The 21,767-nt window shown below is 43.4% G+C and overlaps 1 protein-coding gene and 1 pseudogene across 1 annotated transcript; one reads left to right on the top strand and one right to left on the bottom strand.

Annotated features, from left to right (window-relative positions):
• Positions 1 to 1,322: 1,322 nt before the first annotated feature.
• CSRP3 (cysteine and glycine rich protein 3) lies at positions 1,323 to 20,055 on the bottom strand. The gene is made up of 6 exons (XM_003781170.1): positions 19,955 to 20,055; positions 10,385 to 10,524; positions 6,400 to 6,568; positions 4,514 to 4,646; positions 3,256 to 3,349; positions 1,323 to 1,787 (listed from the first exon to the last, which is right to left on the bottom strand). Exons 2-6 carry the CDS (start codon positions 10,494 to 10,496, stop codon positions 1,711 to 1,713), a joined length of 585 nt encoding a protein of 194 aa, XP_003781218.1. The 5' UTR covers positions 10,497 to 10,524; positions 19,955 to 20,055; the 3' UTR covers positions 1,323 to 1,710.
• On the top strand, positions 16,654 to 16,797 carry LOC111724774 (annotated as a pseudogene).
• Positions 20,056 to 21,767: the final 1,712 nt, after the last annotated feature.

A 21,767-nucleotide genomic window follows, 5' to 3' on the forward strand; every position in this document is an offset into this window, starting at 1 on the left:
CTTAATAGGAATTCATCAGGCTAAGAAGTTGGGTTAAGGGATAAGAATCAGGGGGTTCCATTTTCCACGAATTACAGGCAGAAGTAACAGCATGGGCAAAGTCATGCTGGGGTGAGGGTACAAGGCATATTTGGGAAGCTTCATGTCTTTTCAGTGTAGCTGGAACTTGAGTAGAAGAGATTATCTAAAGCTAAGCTGAGGGGGTAAGGCTGAGGCCAGCTTGTGAAAAATCCTTATATTATAAACTATTAATGGCTTGAATTGTATCTCGCCAAAATTCTTACATTGAAGTCCTATCCCCTAGTACCTCAGAATGTAATTACATTTGGAGAAAGGGCCTTTAAAGAGATAATTAAGTTTAAATGACATTATTTAAGGAATGATTGCTTCTGAAAGTATGTTCAGAGCCTTGTCCAAGACAGCACCTAAGCAGTCCCAAATATAAAGAAACCCTGTTAGGGTGGCTCACACCTGTAATCCACTCCCACCCAGGACCAAGGTAGGTGGATTGCCTGAGGCCAGGAATTTGAGACCAGTCTGAGCAAGAACAAGACCCCATCTCTACTAAAAATAGAAAAATTAGCTAGGCGTGTGACAGGCACCTGTAGTCCCCACCACTCAGGAGGCTGAGGCAGGAGGATTGCTTAAGCCCAGGAGTTTGAGGTTGCTGTGAGCTAGGCTGACACCATGGCACTCTAGCCTGGGCAACAGGGTAAGACTTTCTCAAAAAAAAAAAACAAAAAAAAAAATCCAACAAGCACAAACCTTTCTTGGGACTTGAAGCATAGAAAAACCTGTGGGTTATCCTGGTGTTTCCTAGTTTTTATCAATAGATTTTCATTTGCTTTCATTTACTCCAGGTAATTCAGAATTGCTTGGTGGTGGGAGAAATGCTGTGGTTATTAACAGAAGCCTGAGAAAATACAAGCACTTTAGCTGTGAGAACTTGCTGAAGAAGCAAAGAAAGACATTTCTAATTGGCTCCATTTCATTTGACAGGCTGGCAATTTAATGTAGAAGTTTTAAGAAAATTGCTAAACCCCAGGGAATTGTCCTAGAATAAAAGAAAATCATCTATGTGTCATTTAGAATACAGAAGCAAATGCCACGCTTTGTTGTCATTTTTGAGTTTTCATGAAACATTTAATATTACAAAGCTCGTGTTAGGACAAAAGGATCACCTCTTCAGCAATTTTATTGGTTTTGATTTTCCTTTTAGAATTTGCTATCATGTTCTCTATGTTCTCCGAAACCTCCTGTTCTCTTTTCCATTAACAGTAACTCAGAAACACTCAGCAGAAAGAATGCCTTCATTTCCCGGATGTTTGTTCCTTCTCACTCCTTTTCCAGGTGACACCCAGACTTAGTACATTCTCTGCAACAAGGTTTTTGAACTAGCTCTATGCTTTGTTGAAAATTTCCCTTTATCCAAGACAAAAGATCTGGACACAACACAAGATGCCACTAAATTGTATTTATTGCGTCTCCCACCCCATATATCGTAAATAAGAAAGCATTTGTTATAGATTAAATTTTATGTAATTTTCATCCAAAGATCTCTTCTAACTTTAGGTAGCCACTATTACCACTTCTGAAGAGAAACACTGTCCAACTGCAAGTGAGAGGCTGTTTGGGGACGGTTTCTATCTGTTTAGGATTACTTGTCAAAAACTTGAGGTTGACAAAAAATCTGAGAGACAGCGCATCTTTTCACTCCTTCTTTTCCACTTGATGTGTAAGGCCTCCAAACCCAATACCCGTGGGGCCAAAATTTTTGGCATAGCAAACTGTGAACAAGAAGGGGATGAGGGGAGAGAGAATGCACTGGTTAGCACCGCTATTTCAGAGTCTACACTCTGGGCACAGTCCTTTTACCTATTTAGAGACACCCTCTTCATAACTTTATGCCTAAGTTAACTTTTAAATAAATTGAACAATGATTTACTTGCTAATACAATTTTTTATACTTCTTCCCACTTTACTAAGTGTGTTTGTTCAGTCATTTTATCATTTACTCAGCATAATCTGGCTCTGGATTGCCTGCCCAGCCTCATCCCCTCCTGACTTCCTTCCAACACTGCAGACACAGAAGACCACTTGCAGTTCTTGAAATGAGCCGTCATGTCCCACCTTAGGTTCTTTGTAATCACTGGAATGCTCCCTCCAAACCCACATTCATTTGCTCTTCACACCCTAGAGGCAGCATGCCTTCTAAGGTGCCTTTCTCATCACCCTGACCTGATTACTTTCTGTTTTGTAGGCCATTGCATTATGAATGTTCCTCTACTACAGCTCTTTTCATTTTGAGATGCAATTGTTGATGCATTACATGCTGATTTCCCTGCTGACTGCAACAACATTTGGGGGTTTTATGGCCTGAATGCCCAGTACCCTCTATGTCTTCTACTGCCAGAAGACAGCAATCATCTGTCAGATAGAGGGATTGTTCCAACCCTATCTCATCATTGGGAAAAGCTTTGGCAACCTACAGTCAATGATTAATAAAGTCCTCCCTCCTGAACTCCTTTCCATAGCTCCTCCTGCTCCATTTCAACATATTCAGCAATCTTGGGGCACCATCGCTAAATGATGAAGCTCCACAAAGCAACAGAATTGTTGCTCTTCCATTGGTCTCTTCCATTTGTGGTTTCAGGAAGTGGAGCTAAGCCTCTACCACTTCTCCACAAGACCAAGGGATTATGGAGACAGCAAGAAGCAGAGCTGTGAGGACCAGGAGGAAAACCAGATCTGTCCCTGTGATCAGTAAGTGATGTACATCAGAAACAGAAATGTCAGGTATGGGAAGGGAGGGAGGAGGACAGATACAAAGTGATAAACTCGAGTGTTCACTCTCCTCCAGTCACCCCTTATTGGGCACTAGGTGGAGAGAGGCATTTGGATTTTCAGAAAGGACTATGATGTTGTTTGTCCATGCCTCAGGCCTCTTCCAAGGCCAGAGGTGTCACATCTTCCTCCTCTTCCTCTCTTCCCCAGACACCCAGCTACCCTGAACCACTGAGCCTCTGCAAGTGTCCAGTTGCTACCAGGTGCTCCAATGGAGAGGACCAGAGCTGGGTGGGCAGGAGATCGCTTTCCCTGAGGTGCATTTTCCCTCCATCCTGAGAACGTAAACCCTGCCTGGGCTGAGTGGCTCTGCCTCTGGCAGACACAGACAGGTCTGTAAATGTGGACACAACTTCTCCCCAGAGCCTTCTTGGGAAAACACATCCCAAGAAAGATTCTGGAATCATTTACCTTTGCAGTAAAGTTCTCCATCTTTGTCAGTGACGTTCGTTGACTCCAGACTTTTCCCACAGATGGCACAGCGGAAACAGGTCTTGTGCCAAGGCTGAGGGGCACAGGAGAGTTGCACATTTATTGAAGTGAGCAGTACATTCTGTTTCCATTTCAAGTCCCCCGACCAGCAGCATGCAAAGCAGTGCCATTGTATTAGCCATTCACTGACCCAGTGGACCCCCAGAATAATTTTCCAGGGGGTTGGAAAAAGTGAGATGCTATGACTTTGGCCAGCCATTCTCAGAACCCTGTAAATGGAGTGAGTCATCATGGTGATGTGTGTATGTATTCCCTCAGAATAGACTAATCAGGGAAGGGTTTCCCCCAGTCAATAAGATCTAAGAAACTGGTCAGAAAAAGACTTGGGCTTGGAGCAGGGGCAACATTTACATTGAATATAAAGTTAAAGAAGGTAAAAAGTAAAGAAATAAGGTGATTATCCAGGAAATTCACTCATTTTAAAAAAATTTGAGATGGCAGTCTCTCTATGTTGTCCAGGCTGACCTTGGAACTCCTGGGCTCAAGTGATGTTCCCATTTCAGCCTAGAGGTTCCCTTGTGTCTTCAGATGGCTGGTCTTGGGGTGGAAACTGCCAGTGTTTGAAGCCACATGCTCTCCATAGTTCTCCCCCCTCCCCAACTTGGTATAAACTGGATTTTTCTCTTTCCTCAGGTCCAGCTCCTTTGGTGAATACCCTGGCTCCGGGAATGAAACTGGAGCTTGTAGAGTGAGAAAGCATGACTGTCTCAGACATCTGATGCCTTCCCAGAGAGCCAGGACATTTATGAATTAGGATACTTCTTGCTGCTGTGAGCCATTTGCTATATCCATGGGATGTGATACCTACAGCAGGCTGAGTTAGGCAGTGGTGAGGGGCTCCAGGGCTGACATCTTTTTGGAAAGACTGTGAACACTTGGGGCCAAGGAACATGTGGACCTTTGCATTCCTGCGCATTTTATCTGGGAGCTGCCCATCTAGTAGGTTAATCCTTGTTGTATCTAACTGCACTAATTCTAATTTTCAAAGAGCCTACAGGACAATGGTCCCATTCTGGGAGAGTGGGTGAGGGTGTGTGGTTTCCAAAGTGGTTCTAGAAGCTAAGGAGAATGAGAGGCCTGGCCCCACCTGCCTGCAGTTCCCACTTTCTTGCCCATTCTTCCCAGCTGGTCTGGTGGTGATGAGCAAATCCCCTTCAACTTACATAGAAGGCCTTACCTTGCCACCTCCCATGACCTTCTCAGCAGCATAGACTGACTTTCCGCATCGAGGACACTTCTCTGACTCTCCAAACTTCGCAGTGAACTTGGAAGGGTTGCTGGTGGTGGCTGAGCGTGCCGGCTTTGGGGACCTGGTGTAAATAGGCAGAAGAATGAAACATAGTCCTCCCTTGGCAAATAGTATGAGCTGTATGACCTTACGTAAGTTACTTCACTTCTCTGTGCCTTAGACTCATCTGGAAAGGGGGCTAATCATGGTATCTTTCTCATAGCGTTGTTGAGAAGTTCAGTGAGGTGACATGTAGAAAGCACCTAGAAGCATGCCCCCCAGCATGTAGGAAGAGCTAATACATGATGGTTTAAATTTTTCCTTTCTTTTGTGAAGTACTTAACAAGCATTCCAGGTTTGTCGGCCTGTGTTGTCATTGCTGGTTGTCAAAGCTGCTGTGCTTGTTTGTGTTTTCCTGTACTATCTTGAAGGCCACTGTTTTCCTTTCTGAAGTGAGTTGAGAAAATTACAGGGCAAGATGGGATCTTGACAATTGGTGCTACTCAGTTCCTGACAAACCACAATCCGATGAACTGATGAGTTCCTCATTACAGTTCCTGTTGTCATTCTGCATCTGAAGGTCACCTGTTCAGGAGAACAGTGTCCAAAACAGATGCAGAATGATAGTCCCTTGGGTGCTTATATCTTTACGTGTTTCAGGTCCCTTGATCCTGGCCACAATCTTGTACAGTAGTAAGTGGAGCGGAGGGGGGCAGGATCAACAGGATGACTACCCAAGGGTGGGCAGCTCATGTATGTGGTGGAGCTGGGATGAAACTCCAGGTCTTTAGACTTTTGTTCCTGTTTGTGCAGCATCAGAAGAAAGCCCTAATGGTGAAAGGTGAACTCCAGTCATTGTGAGGCAGAGAATGCCATTGGTATCATCATTTCTTCTTTGAGAAGAGTTTCCAGCTGAGATTGAGTAATGAGAAATATTAACAAAGAGAAATTGTCTCCTTAATGTGACTAATCACACATTCCTCCACTTTTCCAGGCTCTCCCATGGGTCACTCTCTTTTGAAGGGCTGACTCCTCAGATAGCTGAGTGCTCTCGGGGGCCCCGCCACCATGGGATACTTCCTCAGCTGAGCTGGGCCTTTGTGTCCAGTTCCACTACAGAGCTGAGCCCGGATGCTAGCTGGCCAGATAGTAGCTGGAGGCCAGTGGCCATCAAACTATCCTCAGGTCTGGGCTTTGGTCAGTGTGATCATCAAGAAAATGGACCAAGGGGAGCAGTCTGGTGGATGGAAGTAGCCAGAGTGATGTCCCAGCACCCCTGGGATAACGGTGGGTGCACTCCAGCACTGTATTGGCCATAGGCAGCCAGGGAGCCCCCCAGAATAATCATAATTCGTTGTTTATTCTGAAGCTCAGCTCATCCCTGCAGACATACTCCCCCTGCCATGAGGACATTAGTCATCTTACAACCTAAGGTCAGAAATCTTTTCCTGACAAGCACACAGAGAATGGCCACTGCATCCCTGCCACATTTATGTCATTTACACAGAAACTCTCAAAGGGGAAAAAACCAGACTCCATGTGATTTTGCAGAGGTCAAACAATGGAACATCTGTACATTCTGTGTTTTCTTTTGACATGCAAACCAAGAGCCATGGTGTAAAAGTAATTGCCCTTTAGAAAGGCAGATAATTTAAAGAGAGTGTTTGGAGAGATGACATAGTGTTCAAACTTGGTCAGACTGAGTATTCCTATTGTTGGCAAGTCAACAATAGAGTCCATTCGTTCACTTCCACAAAACGTTGCTATGGAAACTGAATGAACTGTCCTGATAATTGGAGACTCTAACAGGAAGGGGGGAGTGGGTGATAACTCACTGTTGGAACTGGAGGCCGAGGTGCTCGCCTGTGTCCGTGCTGAGACAGCCAGCGCCTTGTCCGTACCCGATCCCCTTGGGGCCATACCTACGACCGTAGCAGATCTTACAGTAGATCTCTGACTCGTGGGCTGCAACTGTCGTGCTGTCCAGGGCCTTCCTGCAGGCCACTGCCAGGGAAAGGAGGGGTCAGTGAGTTGGACTTGAGAATCTTCCCCTTTCCTGCACTGGCAATGCCAGGCCCTGTGCCAGAGACCCAGAAGAGGGGCCCTCGAGCCAACAATACAACTTTGATTCTTGACCAGAGCATCCATCCTGAATTGTACACTCCAAGACAGTCCTGGTTTCACAGATGAGGTGATTCAGTAGAATGGGAACCATCTGAAAAAGGGTGAAGGGCCAGGCACAGTGGCTCAAGCCTGTAATCCTAGCACTCTGGGAGGCCGAGGCAGGCAGATTGAATGAGCTCACAGGTTTTGAGACCAGCCTGAGCAAGTGCAAGACCCCATCTCTAAAAAATAGCCAGGCATTGTGGTGGGCACCTATAGTCTTAGCTACTTGGGAGGCTAAGACAAGAAGATTGCTTGAGCCCAAGAGTCTGAAGTTGCTGTGAGCTATGATGCCATCGCCGCTACCAAGGGCAACAAAGTGAGACTCAAAAGTAAATAAATAAATAAAAATTAAAAGGGGTGAAAGTCATCCCTGAAGCCATGTGGGTGGTCTTAGACCTACTCAGAACCAAGTCCCTGAGTGTTTTACCCAAATGACATCAGGGAAGTATGTGTGTATCTGTGGGGATGGGAGAGAAGCTTATTTGTTCTTAATCTTGTAAGAATCAGGATCCAGTGGTTTCTGTGCTATTCATGACCCTTGAAGAGCATTGTGATATTCATTGAGTCTAATTTAATTTTGGTCCAGTCTGGAAGCAGGGGAGATAGTAACGGGAACAGACCTGACACCCCCCCCCCATTACTGCATATTCCCTAAAATAAAACATCCTCAAATATAAGGCAGCAAATTTTCCCATTTTTCCAAAGAGAAGATTTACAGAAATATCTTTTTTGCAAACTTAAACTTTTAAGGATATAAAAGAAAATGTCAAATATATACTTATAATATTTACTTTAGTAACATAAGTCAACAATATATTGATTTGGAAGTATAATTTTGTTTTAATCTCACACAAATTCAGGGGACAAATCTCTCCAATTCTTTGCATCTTCCATATCAGCATCTTCCTCACTGCCAGAGTCACTTTAGGGGGCAGCTGACCCCACTTTCCTGAGCAGCTCATCTTTACTCTGCACCATTTGAGAATCAGCCCTATTTTACAGCCAAGTAAGAGACTGTCACTCGGAAGTTCTATCTCAGCAAGAAAGACCCATGAGCATAACATTAGGGCAGCTTTAAAAAAAAGATGTAGGATTTCCACAGTTTAAAAATTTGCTACATTGCTTCGGAACAATGACAGTTCCGAAGCAGTTGTTCATAGTGATACTCCGTGCTTATAATAGTGAGATCATATCCCAGGAATGATAATACATGTGCATTAAATTTATTTGCCTTTTATTTAATTAAAAAAATCCATCAGGTTATCTCTATAAGCAATCCAGCATTGAATGAGATTATTTCAGTCTAATACACCTTCCTCAAATGGTATTTTGTTGTTAAAAAAAATAAAGTAATTGAATATGGGAGTGAAGGAAGAGATGAGGTTGTAGACGAGGTAGGATCGGCCAGGGGTTGATGATTGTGGCACTAGGCATGAGAGCACCTGGGAGTTCATTTAACTATTCTGTCAACATTGTGTGTGTTAAAAATTCTCTGAAAAGTATCAAATGTACTTGATACTAATATGAAACCAATATATAAACAACTACACGGCCACACCAAAGAAAAAACATAAGTATAGTCTAGCAAGGGGGAGGTCAGGGGGAAGGAAGTTGTTTGGTGAGGAGGGAGGGTGATTGGTGGGAACTCACCCAAGGTGCACAATGTGAGGGTGTTCAGCACACCCCCCAGGTGAAGGGCTCAACTACAACTTGAACTTTACCTTGGAAATGAGGGTTAAAAAGATTGTCCTATCAAATGCTCAAGTTCTCTCTACCAAGAATCCTTTGAACCAGGGCATCTTCCTGCTACCTGTGAAAGACAAGACACCCCCTACCATGGAAAGCTTGCTGACCATTCCCTGTCCCCACTCAGGCAACAAAGTTGATGGAAGGCAGAGAATAAAGGCCTAGAAGGCTGGACTTCCTGATCAAGAGCTCCAATTTCTTCCTTATAACCACCTGTCACCTTACAGATGGGGAAATTGAGGCTTACAGTGGTGAAATGACCAGCCCGAGGTCACACAGTTAAGTACATGGCAGAACCCAGACTTAAACTTTAGTCCTTTTTACTCCAATTCCAGTGTTCTTTCCAGTATTCTTCAATCCTCTTGTTAAAGGACACTGGCTATTTTGGGGCAAAAGCCAGAAGGTTATGGAAAGAATTCCCTTGAGCAATGAATTCTGGCTAATTATAACAAAAACGGTGAATCTGAGTCATGTATAAGATGACTTAAAAACAATTACCTTTCATTAAAACTGAAAACATTAGTAAGTCAAATAACCCAATCACTCAGAACTGTGGCTCACCTATTCTTTGGTGGTAATTATGTTTGCTGTGGGAGGTAAGGGATAATGGAAACTCCTGTGGCTGATAAAACATTACTAACAGTATAAGAATGGAGTATTTCCCTGTCCTAACAGATGTTCTATTTGAAACAGCTTGTAGCTACTGGGTGTCTTGCAGGCACTGCACTGAGGTATGGGGGTATCGTGGGGTGTGAGTAGGGAACTAGATGGGGAGGAGGCCTGCCAAATACCCAGGAAAGTTAACCCTTAAGCCAGACCTACTGGAAGGAAGCAGAGAAGTAAGTGGCCATTTCAAAGCCATAGTCAATTTTTCCCCAAACAGGACTTATCCACCAAGAGGCCCTACAGAACACTGGACTGGGAGTCTGAAGGTACTGGCTCTGCTGCACCCGCAGATGCACGCACCCGGGCTTACAGGTGAGAATGACTTGTTTAAAGTCATATGAGTCTGGCTCGGCGCCTATAGCTCAACCGGCTAAGGCGCCAGCCACGTACACCTAAGGTGGCGGGTTCGAATCCCCAGCCCGGACCCGCCAAACAACAATGACGGCTGCAACCAAAAAATAGCCGGGCGTTGTGGCGGGCGCCTGTGGTCCCAGCTACTTGGGAGGCGGAGGCAGGAGACTCGCTTGAGCCCAGGAGTTGGAGGTTGCTGTGAGCTGTAATGCCATGGCACTCTACCCAGGGGGATAGCTTGAGGCTCTGTCTCAAAAAAAAAAAAAAAAAAAAAAAGTCATATGAGTCAGGCAAAGCCAGACTCTTAGGGAGATCACAGGGTCTCAAAGTTCCCCCTCAGTTTTGATATTTGTGAGTCTGTGTCTGAAAGGTGATGGTCAAGATTCCCTTCATAAAGTTGCTGGTGCCCAGGCCCTGAAACACTTCCCTTTCTGACTCCTATGGAGTTGGCACCTGTTGCCCCTGCCTGATACAGTTTCTTTCTTAGGCAAGACCAGTCACAGTTGGCTTCAGTGACAAGCTGGCCAGTGGGGGCAACACAGAGAGCCAAATCCACCCTGGCTCCAGATAAACGCTGGCTTCCTTTCTCTGCCAAGTCACACATTGTCCATGTTGCCATTGGGTCAAGGTTTTCCCTGCAGGAAGCGGTGGCAGGCCAGCTTGTTCTGACTTTGAGCTGCAGGAAAATAAATGGTCTCTGAGCGGGGAGAGCACCCTCACTTCTTAGGTGGCCTAGGAGTTAGTTCTACCAAGTTCCCAGGGATGGTAATACTGCTGGTGGGCTCAGGACGGCACCACTTGAACCACACTGCCTTACATCATCTGCAGTTAAATGTGAAGTTGGTAATGCCCTCTGGCTGTGAGGGGCCCTGCTGTGGTCACACAACTCACTGCAGTGGAAACAGGTCTTGTGGAAACTCCTTCCATTGCACTGGATTTCTTCTGCGTGGTAGACGGTCTTGTCGCAGGCCCCGCATTTTGCACCTCCGCCCCAGTTTGGCATCTTGAAGACTCTCTGACAAAAGTCAAGCCTAACAGGATATAAAGAAAATACCTTAAATTTAGGTGGCCCCAGAAGTTCACCAATCCCTAGTAGTGCTATAGCCTGAAGACCAGGACCAGCCCAGTTTGTTTGGTGGTCTGTTAATTCATCACATAGCAACTGTGTGCTAGTTGCTGAGTAAGTTCAGACATGCCGATGGTTTTAAATGATCACTTACCACTTTGCGACTCAGTTTCCTCTTCTTTTAAATGTGTTTCTTTATGTCATCTCACAGGGTTCTCAGAAGGAATGAGTAGGCTCATTTTGTGTACATAAAATTATATGCAATTTTTAAGATTTTTTTTCCATCTAAAGTTTAAAAAATTATTCCATCAGAAGTGGGAGTAACTAGGAAGATGCTATTATCTTTATCTCTAGCTCAGTGCTTCTCAATCCTTTTGGACCTTGCTAAAATGCAGACTCTGCCTTTTGGTAGATCTGGGAGAGGCATGAAATCCTGAAGTTCTAATAGACTCCAGGCAAGGCTGCTGCTGCTGGCAATGGACTGTCCTTTGGGTAATAGAGTCATAGCTTATCTCGCTGATAGGAATATATCATATATAAAATCTCCAATTTACATTTATTCCTCTTATTGCTGAATTTCTTTTTAAGAGCCTTATGACCCAGACAGTAAGATATCGGCACCATGCTATGTCTGGAAACCTAATTTCTGCTTCCAGGACTACCCTCCACTTGCTGTGTGTATCAAAAGGACCTACCTAGCTTCTCTTTACTTCTGTTTTCCCACTGACACAATGAAGGGAGCCATTCTTTTCCTTGCTGCTTTACGTTGTTTAGAGAACCAAAGGACACAAGGTGCAGGAAGGTGATGACTAAATTCACAGACCTCAACAGGAGCCAAACGGTGGTGTGGATGTGTCCTCCTTCACTCCTGGAGACGTTCTGTTGTAAGGAGCTGCTGAGAGCTGCAGCCCTAGTGCTGTCATTGTCTCCTCAATAAAGGATTGTGCTTAAGAGGTATTGCTCAGGGAAGAGGATTAAAAAATGATTTTCTTTCTGTGTCTGTGTGTAAGTATGAGTCTAAGTGTTCAGTTTTTCCAGAGCAGAAATGAAATAAGCTATTGATATGCAATGAAATTTCTTAAATCCTGCCAGCTGCCCATAGAAGCTGAGTTTCCACTGGGATCCTTTGATTTCTCAGAAGTGTAGTGTGTCATCTTGTCATTGACGCTAAGCACTATCAGGCCATTTGGAGTGGCTGCTTCTGACCTTCCCTTTCCCTTCTGGGAAGCAGTCACCTTCTTATAATAGTTGGTGATTAACACTAAGCCCTCCTGGGTCAACTGGTCCGGATTGTATCTCACAGTCTCATAATAAAGACAGTTTTTTGCTAAGAAACAGAAAGTAAATAGCAAACAGAACCTGATAATCAGACTGAAGGGAACATTCCTATCTAAATAGTCCCCCAAAGAGCTTTTCCCACTTAGAAAAACTGTGAGGTTAGCTAGTAACAGTCTATCCTTCTCATAGAAGCAGGTTCTTCTGTTTATTCAGTAAAAATGTTTAAAATAACTTTTAAAAAGGAAACATTTAGTGTTTCTATTTCTTGTTTAGGTTGTTTAGTATAGTGGAAAAAATAAAAGATGTTGAGTTGCATTGAAAGGCTTGGAATCAAGCCTGTATTCATTCACTCACTCACCATGCTTCATACTACCTATCATGTGTCAAACCTTGTACTAGGTACCCAATGAAGGATTAAGAGAGGAAAACTTATACAAATGAGTAATTTGTGTCCTCTGGCATTAAGAAGAACTGTGTGCTCTAGTGAGGAAGTTGAGCAGAAATCAGAATACTTCGTACCAGATATGAGTCTTGTGGGAAGTACTATGGAAATTCAAATGAGGGAATGGCTACCCACATTTGGTGTGGAGGTGAAAGCAATTAGTTCCTGGAGGGTCACAGAAAAGATCACATTCAAACAGGGTTTTGAAGGGTTAATAGGAGTTCACCAAATAGAGAAAAAGGGAAAAACATTCATGTGGAAAAAAGAGCAAGTAGTGAGGGATAGAGACCTTAATATTCCCCTGAAAGAGCCCAGGATGTTTATTTTTAGACTCCGTTTCAACTATAGACTCTTGGGGTGGATACATTTTTAAGATTGCCCAACCCCCTCATTTAAGATTAAGATGTAGCATAAAAAAGTAAACATTAATGGATATTTTCTTAAGCTAACTTCTTCTAAGATCTATTCTTCTCTCATTAAAGATAATAGATTTTCTAAAAAAGAGTAGAATCACATCATTTTGCTCATATTCGTTTTGATCCAGAGTTTCAACATGATATAAAATAGAGGAGAAATTTAATATATTTTATTGAGGAACATAACAGTGACACTTATAAAATTAAAGATGTAGAACTGTTTAATGAAAACAACCCTAGGTTGAATTTCTAATTTCAAATTTTTGGTAGAGATGTCATTGGCATATCCTGGAAATTAATGGAGTTGGAAATGTGTGTGTGTGTGTGTGTGTGTGTGTGTGTGTATTAACAATGCTTAGACATCTGTTTTAAAATGAAAATAAGGGCTGGGTGTGGTAGCTCACACCTGTAATCCCAGTACTCTGGGAGGCTGAAGTGTGTGGATTGCTTGAGCTTAGGAGTTGGAGATTAGCCTAATCAAGAGCAATACCCCATCTCTACTAAAAATAGAAAAACTAGCTGGGCGTTGTGGTGGGCGCTGTAGTCCCAGCTACTAGGGAGGCTGAGGCAAGAGGATCGCTTGAACCCAAGAGTTTGAGGTTGCTGTGAGCTATGATGACACCATGGCACTCTTCCCAGGGCAACAGGGTGAGACTCTGTCTTAGAAAAGAATATATAAATGAGAATATGATTACAGATAACACTGTCTTTATAAGCTAATGTATCCTAGCACAGGTTGTTTTTAAGTGATCATAAAAATCTGACCTACACACATCATTAGGACTTGAAACCCAACATAGAGATCTGTAAGTATTCTTGGACATTCAGTTCTATTCTGAAGGCAGGAATGTAACTACAAAATATATGTAAACACAGATTTCTCTGATTTCTTTGACCAAAAAGCAAAGGATGTTTTAAAGCACCCTAAATCTGAAGGCATGGATCCTGATATTGACTTCGTGTCCTTGAACTTGGGTGAAAAATGTTGATAATATTATTTCCTGCCTGGGAAGGTCATGAACATATGATGGAATCTAAAGTGGTATTGGGAAGTTCTTCAAAGGCAAGGCATTGTTGCTCACTTCAGGTTATTAAAGTAGTGCCAATGTGCTAATTAAGTAACTATGATTTGAAATCCCATTTAGTTCCTGGCTTACATACATAACTTTTTCAGCCTTCTGCATTGCTTTGAAATTCCTATATCTCAACACTCCCCTAGCCAGGCCTGGATTGTGAGTTTATCCTGGCAAGGTGCCAAGGGATGGGCCATTTGTTTATCGGTGTTGCCTGGTACTGGCAAGGGTCATTGAAGGTGGATGCCAAATATAGGCTTGCCCGTCACTCAGCCCCATTTGTCACCTGGGTCACAATCTCCATCACACCACCTGGCATTACTCTCTGGGCCAGTCCCCAAGATGGCTATTTTGTCACAGACAAATCATGGGTCAGGATTGAAATGGGGGACAGTCTGGCATGTCAACAGATAAGATATAATGGTTAGCTTGAGGAGGGTGGACTCCAGACTGGGATACCCAGATCCCAGTGAGAGATTAATAATGCTATGGAAGAGACTGTACTGGGAACATACTTCAGTGGGTGGGTGGGAAATGTACAGGATTAGTTGTACTCTAGTTCCATCTTGCCTCTTCAAAGCGGCTGGATCTGGGAAAACTATTTAACTTGCTCTGAACTTCAGTGTCTCAGCTAAAATGAGGGCAATAGTCTCTTTTAGCTCTTTATTGCGAGGGGAATCATATCTTTTTTTTTTTTTGGAATCATATCATTTTAAATACCATTAAATCACTTTGTAAACTATAGAGTATTGTAATACATAAGAGGTAGCCAGCCATGGTGGCTCATGCCTATAATCCTAGCACTCTGGAAGGCTGAGAAAGATAGTTTGCTTGAACTCAAGAGTTCAAGACCAGACTGAGCAAGAGTGAGACCCCCATCTCTACTGAAAATAGAAAAAACTAGCCAGGCATCATGAAAGGCACCTGTAGTCCCAGCTACTAGGGAGGCTGAGTCAAGAGGATCGCTTGAGCCCAGGAGTTTAAGGTTGCTGTGAGCTATAATGACACCATGGCACTCTACTGAGGGCAACGGAGTGAGACTCTGTCTCAAAAAACAAAAACAAAGAAACATAAGAGGTAACTAATTCTGACACAACTCTAAATTGTCACTTACCAATCTAAATTTTCTTTTTTTTTTGAGACAGAGCCTCAAGCTATCCCCCTGGGTAGAGTGCCATGGCTTCACAGTTCACAGCAACCTCCAACTCCTGGGCTCAAGCAAGTCTCCTGCCTCAGCCTCCCAAGTAACTTGGACCACAGGCGCCCACCACAACGCCCGGCTATTTTTTGGTTGCAGCCATCGTTGTTTGGCAGGTGCGGGCTGGATTCGAACCCACCACCTTAGGTGTATGTGGCTGGTGCCTTAGCCAGTTGAGCCACAGGTGCCGAGCCACCAATCTAAATTTTTAAAAGAGTAACAAAACTGTGTATCTTGGGCAAATTCTTCCTAATCCAATTCCCTTCTTTCCGCCCTCCCTCCCTCCTTTCCTCCTTCCTTCCTCTCTTCCTCCTCTTCTTTTTCCTCTCTCTCTCTCTCTTTCTCTCTCAAAGTCTCTCTCTCTCTCTTTTTTGCAGTTTTTGGCCAGGGCTGGGTTTGAACCGGCCACCTTGGGATATGGGGCCTGCACCCTACTCTTTTGAGCCACAGGCACCGCCACTCTCTTTCTTTCTTTTACTACCAATTATAAAACTGAAAGATGACACCTTAGGACAAAAGTAGTGGGATATGTGAAAAGGACACTTAGTGATTCAGTTTCTCCTTTGTAGGGTCTATTAAAGTGCCTCAGTGGGAACATTACCCATGACTTCCTGCAGAAACTTTAAACAACAATGCCCACATGCTGCTGTTTCCAGCTCAGTGCTGAGTCCCTTGTTCATCCTGCTAGATGCCTAATACCATACAGTAATACATAATTGTCAACTGGCTGAGACAAAGATTTTAGATCATGGATCACATATGTGGAATCTAAGTGATAATCATCATCATTACTAATATGATAATGTTATTATTGAAGCTAATAGGTCTAGAACACAGCCCTGGGGCCAGTCACTGTAGATAACAATTATAACATTTACTTTACAGATGGGGAGATGGAGTCTTCGGAATATTACATCACTTCCCCAAAGTCACATGACTGGTATGTGTCACATGGCTGGATTGGAGCTTAGGGTTCCCTGACTTCCAAGCTGTGTTCTTAGATCAGTCTTAGTTACTACTTTTCTTTTACTATTTATCTGTTGCTTTTTGTAAATAATCTTTGATACTTACAGCAGCCCCACAGAGCAGATTTTGTTATCCATGTTTTGCAGATGAGAAAACTGAACAGAGAGCTTAAGTGGCTTGGCCAAGGTCACCCAGCTAGTAAGAGGCAGAGCTGCAATTCAAACCCCAGTTAAGCTGCTTCTGCATCTCATGCTCCTTAAGACACTGAAGAGGAGACAAGGGTCAACACCTCCATTGACCAAACTTCACCATTGATGGGAATTGAGGTGTGACAGATGCACAATGGTCTTTCCATGGGACAGAGAGGCAACACACAGGTGAGAGTGACAAGGAGACTCACTGTGGCTCAATGTGACAGGGAGACTCCCTTGAGTCGGAGTGTTCTCTCACACTATTGATTTTTAGCTTGGGTGGGGATGGATAGCCAAGTGGCTGCTATGCAGTGAAGTCCCTTCAAGGGTACTTTAAGCCTCAAGACAAATTTAAGAATCTGAACAGCAACTGAAGCTTCACCTTGTGGAAATACTGCCCAGATGTGCCCCCTCTAAACATGGCCTCCTCTCTAATGTTCTCTTAATTCAGGTAAGAAAGATGACACAGCAAAACAGAAAAGCACGGGCTTTGGAAAGAAATAAGCCAGGGTTCAAAAGCACTAACTGTTAAGATGATGCTTTCAGGGGTCATTTCTGCAGTTCCTTACCAAAGAAGTTTCTCTGAACATGCAAAACTGGCCACCATTTGCCGCTGATGATGGTTTTTCTCTCCCTTTGGGGGACTAAGAGGGAGAGGATGAATCCTGAGTGGTTCTAGTTTTGTTACAAAAATATATTTACTAACTGGGCAACTTGCTCTCATATTCTCTGAGTTCAGTATCCTCATGCATGTTAAGACTGGATGGAGAAGGCTTATCTGCCAAGGTTGTCTTCAGGTTAAATGATAATAATAACAGCTTAGACAATACATATAGTTACTTAATACAGAGCAGGCATCTAATAATTTTAGTTGCCTGCATTATTACCATTGTTGTTATTAGTATTGTTTTACCAACAGTTTTCAAATCTATTTGCTTAAAACAATCAGATTTTTCCCTGCTTCTCTCTGACCCTGCTTCTCTCTGACCTTCTCTCAGACTGTGAATCAACTTTGTTTTTCAGCCTTCAGAATATGCCACACCTGGGGACAGGTGTGACCATGCCAGGGTGAGAGTGGGCCCTCTTGGGTTGGATCCACTTGGAAGCAGTGTGCCTATGCAGGGTCCCTATGGCCCTGTGTAAGGCACTCTAGGTCAGTGGCTTCCTTCTAAGCTTCTGAATGCAGACAGATGAAATCCTCAGCCTGTGGCATTTCACAAAGCCTGGGAAGCATAGGTTGCTTATTGCCAGCATGGAAATAAACCCAAGTTCACCCCTTTGAAAAGTCAGACAGGTAGACTCACCCATTAAACCAAGGCTGTAACACATGGTCATGTTACACCTTTTCTGAAATGTGGCTGATTTTTACTCTCCAAAACTCACTCTTTGTTCTGTTTTGACCTTCACAATTTATTTTTAAAGATCACACTGTACCCCAGGTTATAGGCTGGCTGTGTCACTTCTAAGCCATGTGACCCTGAGCAATTGCTAAGCTTTTTTGAACTTTAGTTTCTTGCACTGAAGGATGACTTTTTCACAAGATGTGTTGTGACAGTGAAATAAGCTAGTACTTGTTCCACACCAGCCCAGGGCAGTCAACAACTATTAAATCGTGAGGAACCCTTTCCCACGCATGATGGGATCCACAGTGAAGCTCAGAAAAGGCTCCCTCCTCCTCGACATCATTGCTGTCTCCCTTCCTGCTTTTCTTCACTGGATGAATAACTGCAGGCTTCCTCACTGGCAGGCACCACGTTTCTTTGACCATGAAGCCCCACCCTTGACAAATGGCAGTCCCAAATTTCTGAACAGGCCATTTGCAATTAGAAAGCCACCTCCCTTTGGGTGACATCTGTGGCTCAAAGGAGGAGGGCGCTGACTCCATATACTGGAGGTGGCAAGTTCAAAACCGGCTATGGCCAAAAAAAAAAAAAAAAAAGCCATCTCTCCTGGGAGTTGTATTCCACATGTATTAATTAATTCCTAGTCCTTGTTCTTCTAACTCCTGGTCAGCTTGGTACCCACTCTGACCTCCGCACTTTTATCATCATGCTTGTACTTAGCAGGAAACCTTCCCCATCCACCCTTCCTATGTCTCTGTGCCTTTTCTAAACAGCCCCACACATTTGTACAGTTTTATTAAATTTTAGAACCTCCTTTTCTATGCTGCATCTCATTCAATTCTCACAAATCCCTGTGATAAGTGGCTTTACCTTAATTTTACTGTTCAGAAAATGGAAACTCTGAGAAGGCAAATGCTATTCAGAGCTGTAATGTGAACAGACTATAACTGATATTCTTCATTTTCTTCTCAAAGTTCCAGGGTTTCTGAATTTATATCCTACCAAGATTCCGTCCCCACTTTCTCTGTGAGGATTTTGGCTGTTCGCCTTTGGATGCTGCTGCCCACTCTTCCTTCCTCCTCCCTGCTCCCCTGTCCCCCTGCCCGCCCTGTCTGGCTCCCCTGCCTCTGATGGACAGACAGGTGGTCTGTGTGTCTGGGCTCTCAGGAGGGCAGCAAGCCCTGGGAGTCACTGCACCTCCCGCCCCACAGCTGCGGCTGCTCGCTCCCACAGACCACAAGTGACTGAGTTGTTCAGAAAGGAACCAAAGCCAAGTCAGAAGAATCCCTGGGTTATAAGGCAGTTTTACATAAGCTATGACAAATTGGATGGGTTTGGTGCTGAGATTCAGTCCTCCAGATAGGCTGATGACACAAGCCATCTCCCTATCCCCATTCTTCCTGCTGTTCATGCCCACCCTTCCCTGCATGGGGCTACCTCTACCTCCCTCCAGCCCAGGTCAATGTGTGCTTGTTACGTTGCATTGACATATACTGTGGGGAGGCAAGTTTCCTCACCCCACTCACCCCACTCCTCCCTCTTGGAGGAGTCACCATCTTGGCTCAGGGACAGAGCAGAAATTAAAAGTAGCGGCTTTGATCTCTCAGCATTTCCACTGCTTAAAACCACATCTTATTCTCAGTCACACTTGTTTACGCCTGTCACTCACTAGGATATTTTATTTAAAAAGTCCTTGACTGGGACTTGGAAGATACACTGGAAATCACTCCTCATCCCAATCTGGGAATTACTGTCTCATTTAGTAAAGCTTTTAATGGATTCTCAACATACCAATGTTTTGGGGGTTCAGGTTTGATTACTTTTAAAGGATTAAAAGTAAGTCTACTGCTGCACATCCTTGGGATGGAAGAATTATTTTAAAACAACCTAAAATCTCAGTCATTCACCCACACCTTTTGAATAGCGCGATTCAAAAGCATGATTAGAGCACGGGAAAGCCATCTTCTGCTGTATTGCATCTATTACAACCACTTTGTATCTGTACATTTCTTTACAGTTTAGAAAAATGTCGCTATTTTCTCTTGATCCTTGCAGAGGCAGGGACCAAGACCCCGAGGGGCTGTCTCAAAGTCTCTCACCCACTAATTATTTGCTGGCTGAGGACTAGATGTGAGTCTTATTGAAATTTGGTCCAATGTACTTCCTCTTATTTCCTTCTGTTTTCCTGCCATCCTACTTAAGATAATGGGGGAACATTATTCCTCCATGAATGTAGTTTCATACCAAAAATAATCACTTATTTTTCTGTGAGATTCCCTTGAGCCACCTATTCATCTTCTTAATCTGGGAATTTTTAAATCCTCACTAGATCCACAGCAGAGTCAAGTATAACTTGAACCTCCTTGCACTGAAACAGAGTGGATACTGAATACGAAACACATCCTTCTTCTACTTGATGACTTCTAGGCCCAGCCGGATACCCCGCCAGACCACCCCCAGCCCAAATACCTGCTTCGCTCCAACTCACCTGCCTATGTGATCTCTGTTCGGCTCAACTGATTAACGGGGGCCTTCGTGCTCTTTAAATATATAGAGGCTGTCACCAGTCTTGGCTTGCCAAGGGAAGGGCAGGAGGGAGGCCGAGGGGAGAGGGTGAATGAGACATGAGTAACACAACTGCTATCAGAGGCTGAAAATAGCCTGTGACCAAAGCCCTGAGTTTTGTCCCCCCCCCACACCAGCTGTGAATATCTTAGAGAACAATATCACTTGGGTTCTATTTTAATTGACAGTTGCTTATAGCACCAAGGAATCAATTTATGGAATATATAATTTCTGATCAAGTGATTAAAATGGGAACAAGAGCAAAGTATTTTATATCTATAATCATTTCTCCAGGCCTCCACCCTGCTGACTTTCCTGGGAATCAATTTGAGGTACCTACAATGAAGCATGAGTCATATCTGGGAGCCCTCTGGAACTCTGAGCCACAGGTCACTACACTCGTGAAAAGAACGCAGAACTAAAAATAAGAGTGATGGGTGTCTGAAACGATACTTAGATAATCTCCTCAAAGAAGCTTGTAGGAGAAAAGGTCAGTTAATCATCAGGAGTCTGTCTCTCCTTATATATTTCAAAGTAAAGTTTCATCTCAAAAGTTTTGAGTTACTTTGTCCATCATCTTTTTCTACTTAAGAATTTGACACAGCAGTGCATAACATCATATTTACCATACAAGTTTTCATAAGTCTCTATAGACCCACATTTTCTTTGGAGGTTCAATTTCTCTTTGCCCGGAATTTACACAGTTTGACTTTGATCAAGCATCATGAACTGATAAAAAAATTATAGAACTATAAGACCTGGAAAAATGGGTGGAGATTTGAAGACCAAGATTTTATGTTACAGATGAGGAGACTGAGGCACAGACAATGGAATTCAGACCCCCTGCTCCATGGTGACCTGGGTGTTGAGGTTAGGTCTAGGCACCACCCGACCAGGAGGTTTATGAAACCTGGCCCTTCAAATCAGTCATATTAGCTCTTCAGTTATCTGCCCACAAAGCGATTGGTTGAATGATGGGATTTTTACTGTTGAGAAGGTTGTGAGTATTTCACAAAGATGGGCCATGACCCAGCCCCCTTGGTTTGCATTTTCACGGAACAGCGTGTTTATCATAGAACTGAGGCAATCATGACAACCCTACAAAGCTAAAGCTAGAGAGGACTTTACAAGTCTTCTAGGACAGGGGCTTTCAAACTTTTGCAGAGAGTTTGTGGGTTTTTTTTTTTTTTTCCCGCAACAGAATGCTTTTCTCTATACCAGTGATTTTTAAACAGTGTGTTGCAAAAATTTTTAAAGATCATTCATTAAATTATTTTTGAAAGAAGTTCAAATCACAGTAAGTATATCCTTTTCTTCCCTCTTTTTTTTTTTTGAAAAGTTCAAATCACAGTAAGTATATCCTTTTCTTCTCTCTCTCTCTCTCTTTTTTTTTTTTTTTTTGAGAAAAAAAAATGCTGCAGAGTTTAACTATAGGTTCAAGTGTGCATGAGATTAAAAAAAAAAAAGGGTTGAAAAACACTGCTCTCCAGAATTAAACAGAAAATCACAATATAGACCAGATAGAAGGGGAGCTTCATTGCTTGAGAAGAACAGCACACTTTCACCATGACCACCCTCTTTGCCACCCTTACTTTGCCTTTACACGATGTACAGATCGTTTGGGATTTTATTTTTGGATTATAATTAGTTCATTATGTGCCAGTACTTATTTAAGCCTTATTACCAACTGTACTGCTTCCCTTTCAGCTACTGCTCCTTGTATACTTTTTGTATCT

Source organism: Otolemur garnettii, unplaced genomic scaffold (assembly GCF_000181295.1).
Source record: "Otolemur garnettii isolate 467f Iridium unplaced genomic scaffold, OtoGar3 scaffold00001, whole genome shotgun sequence".
Lineage (NCBI taxonomy): Eukaryota > Metazoa > Chordata > Mammalia > Primates > Galagidae > Otolemur > Otolemur garnettii.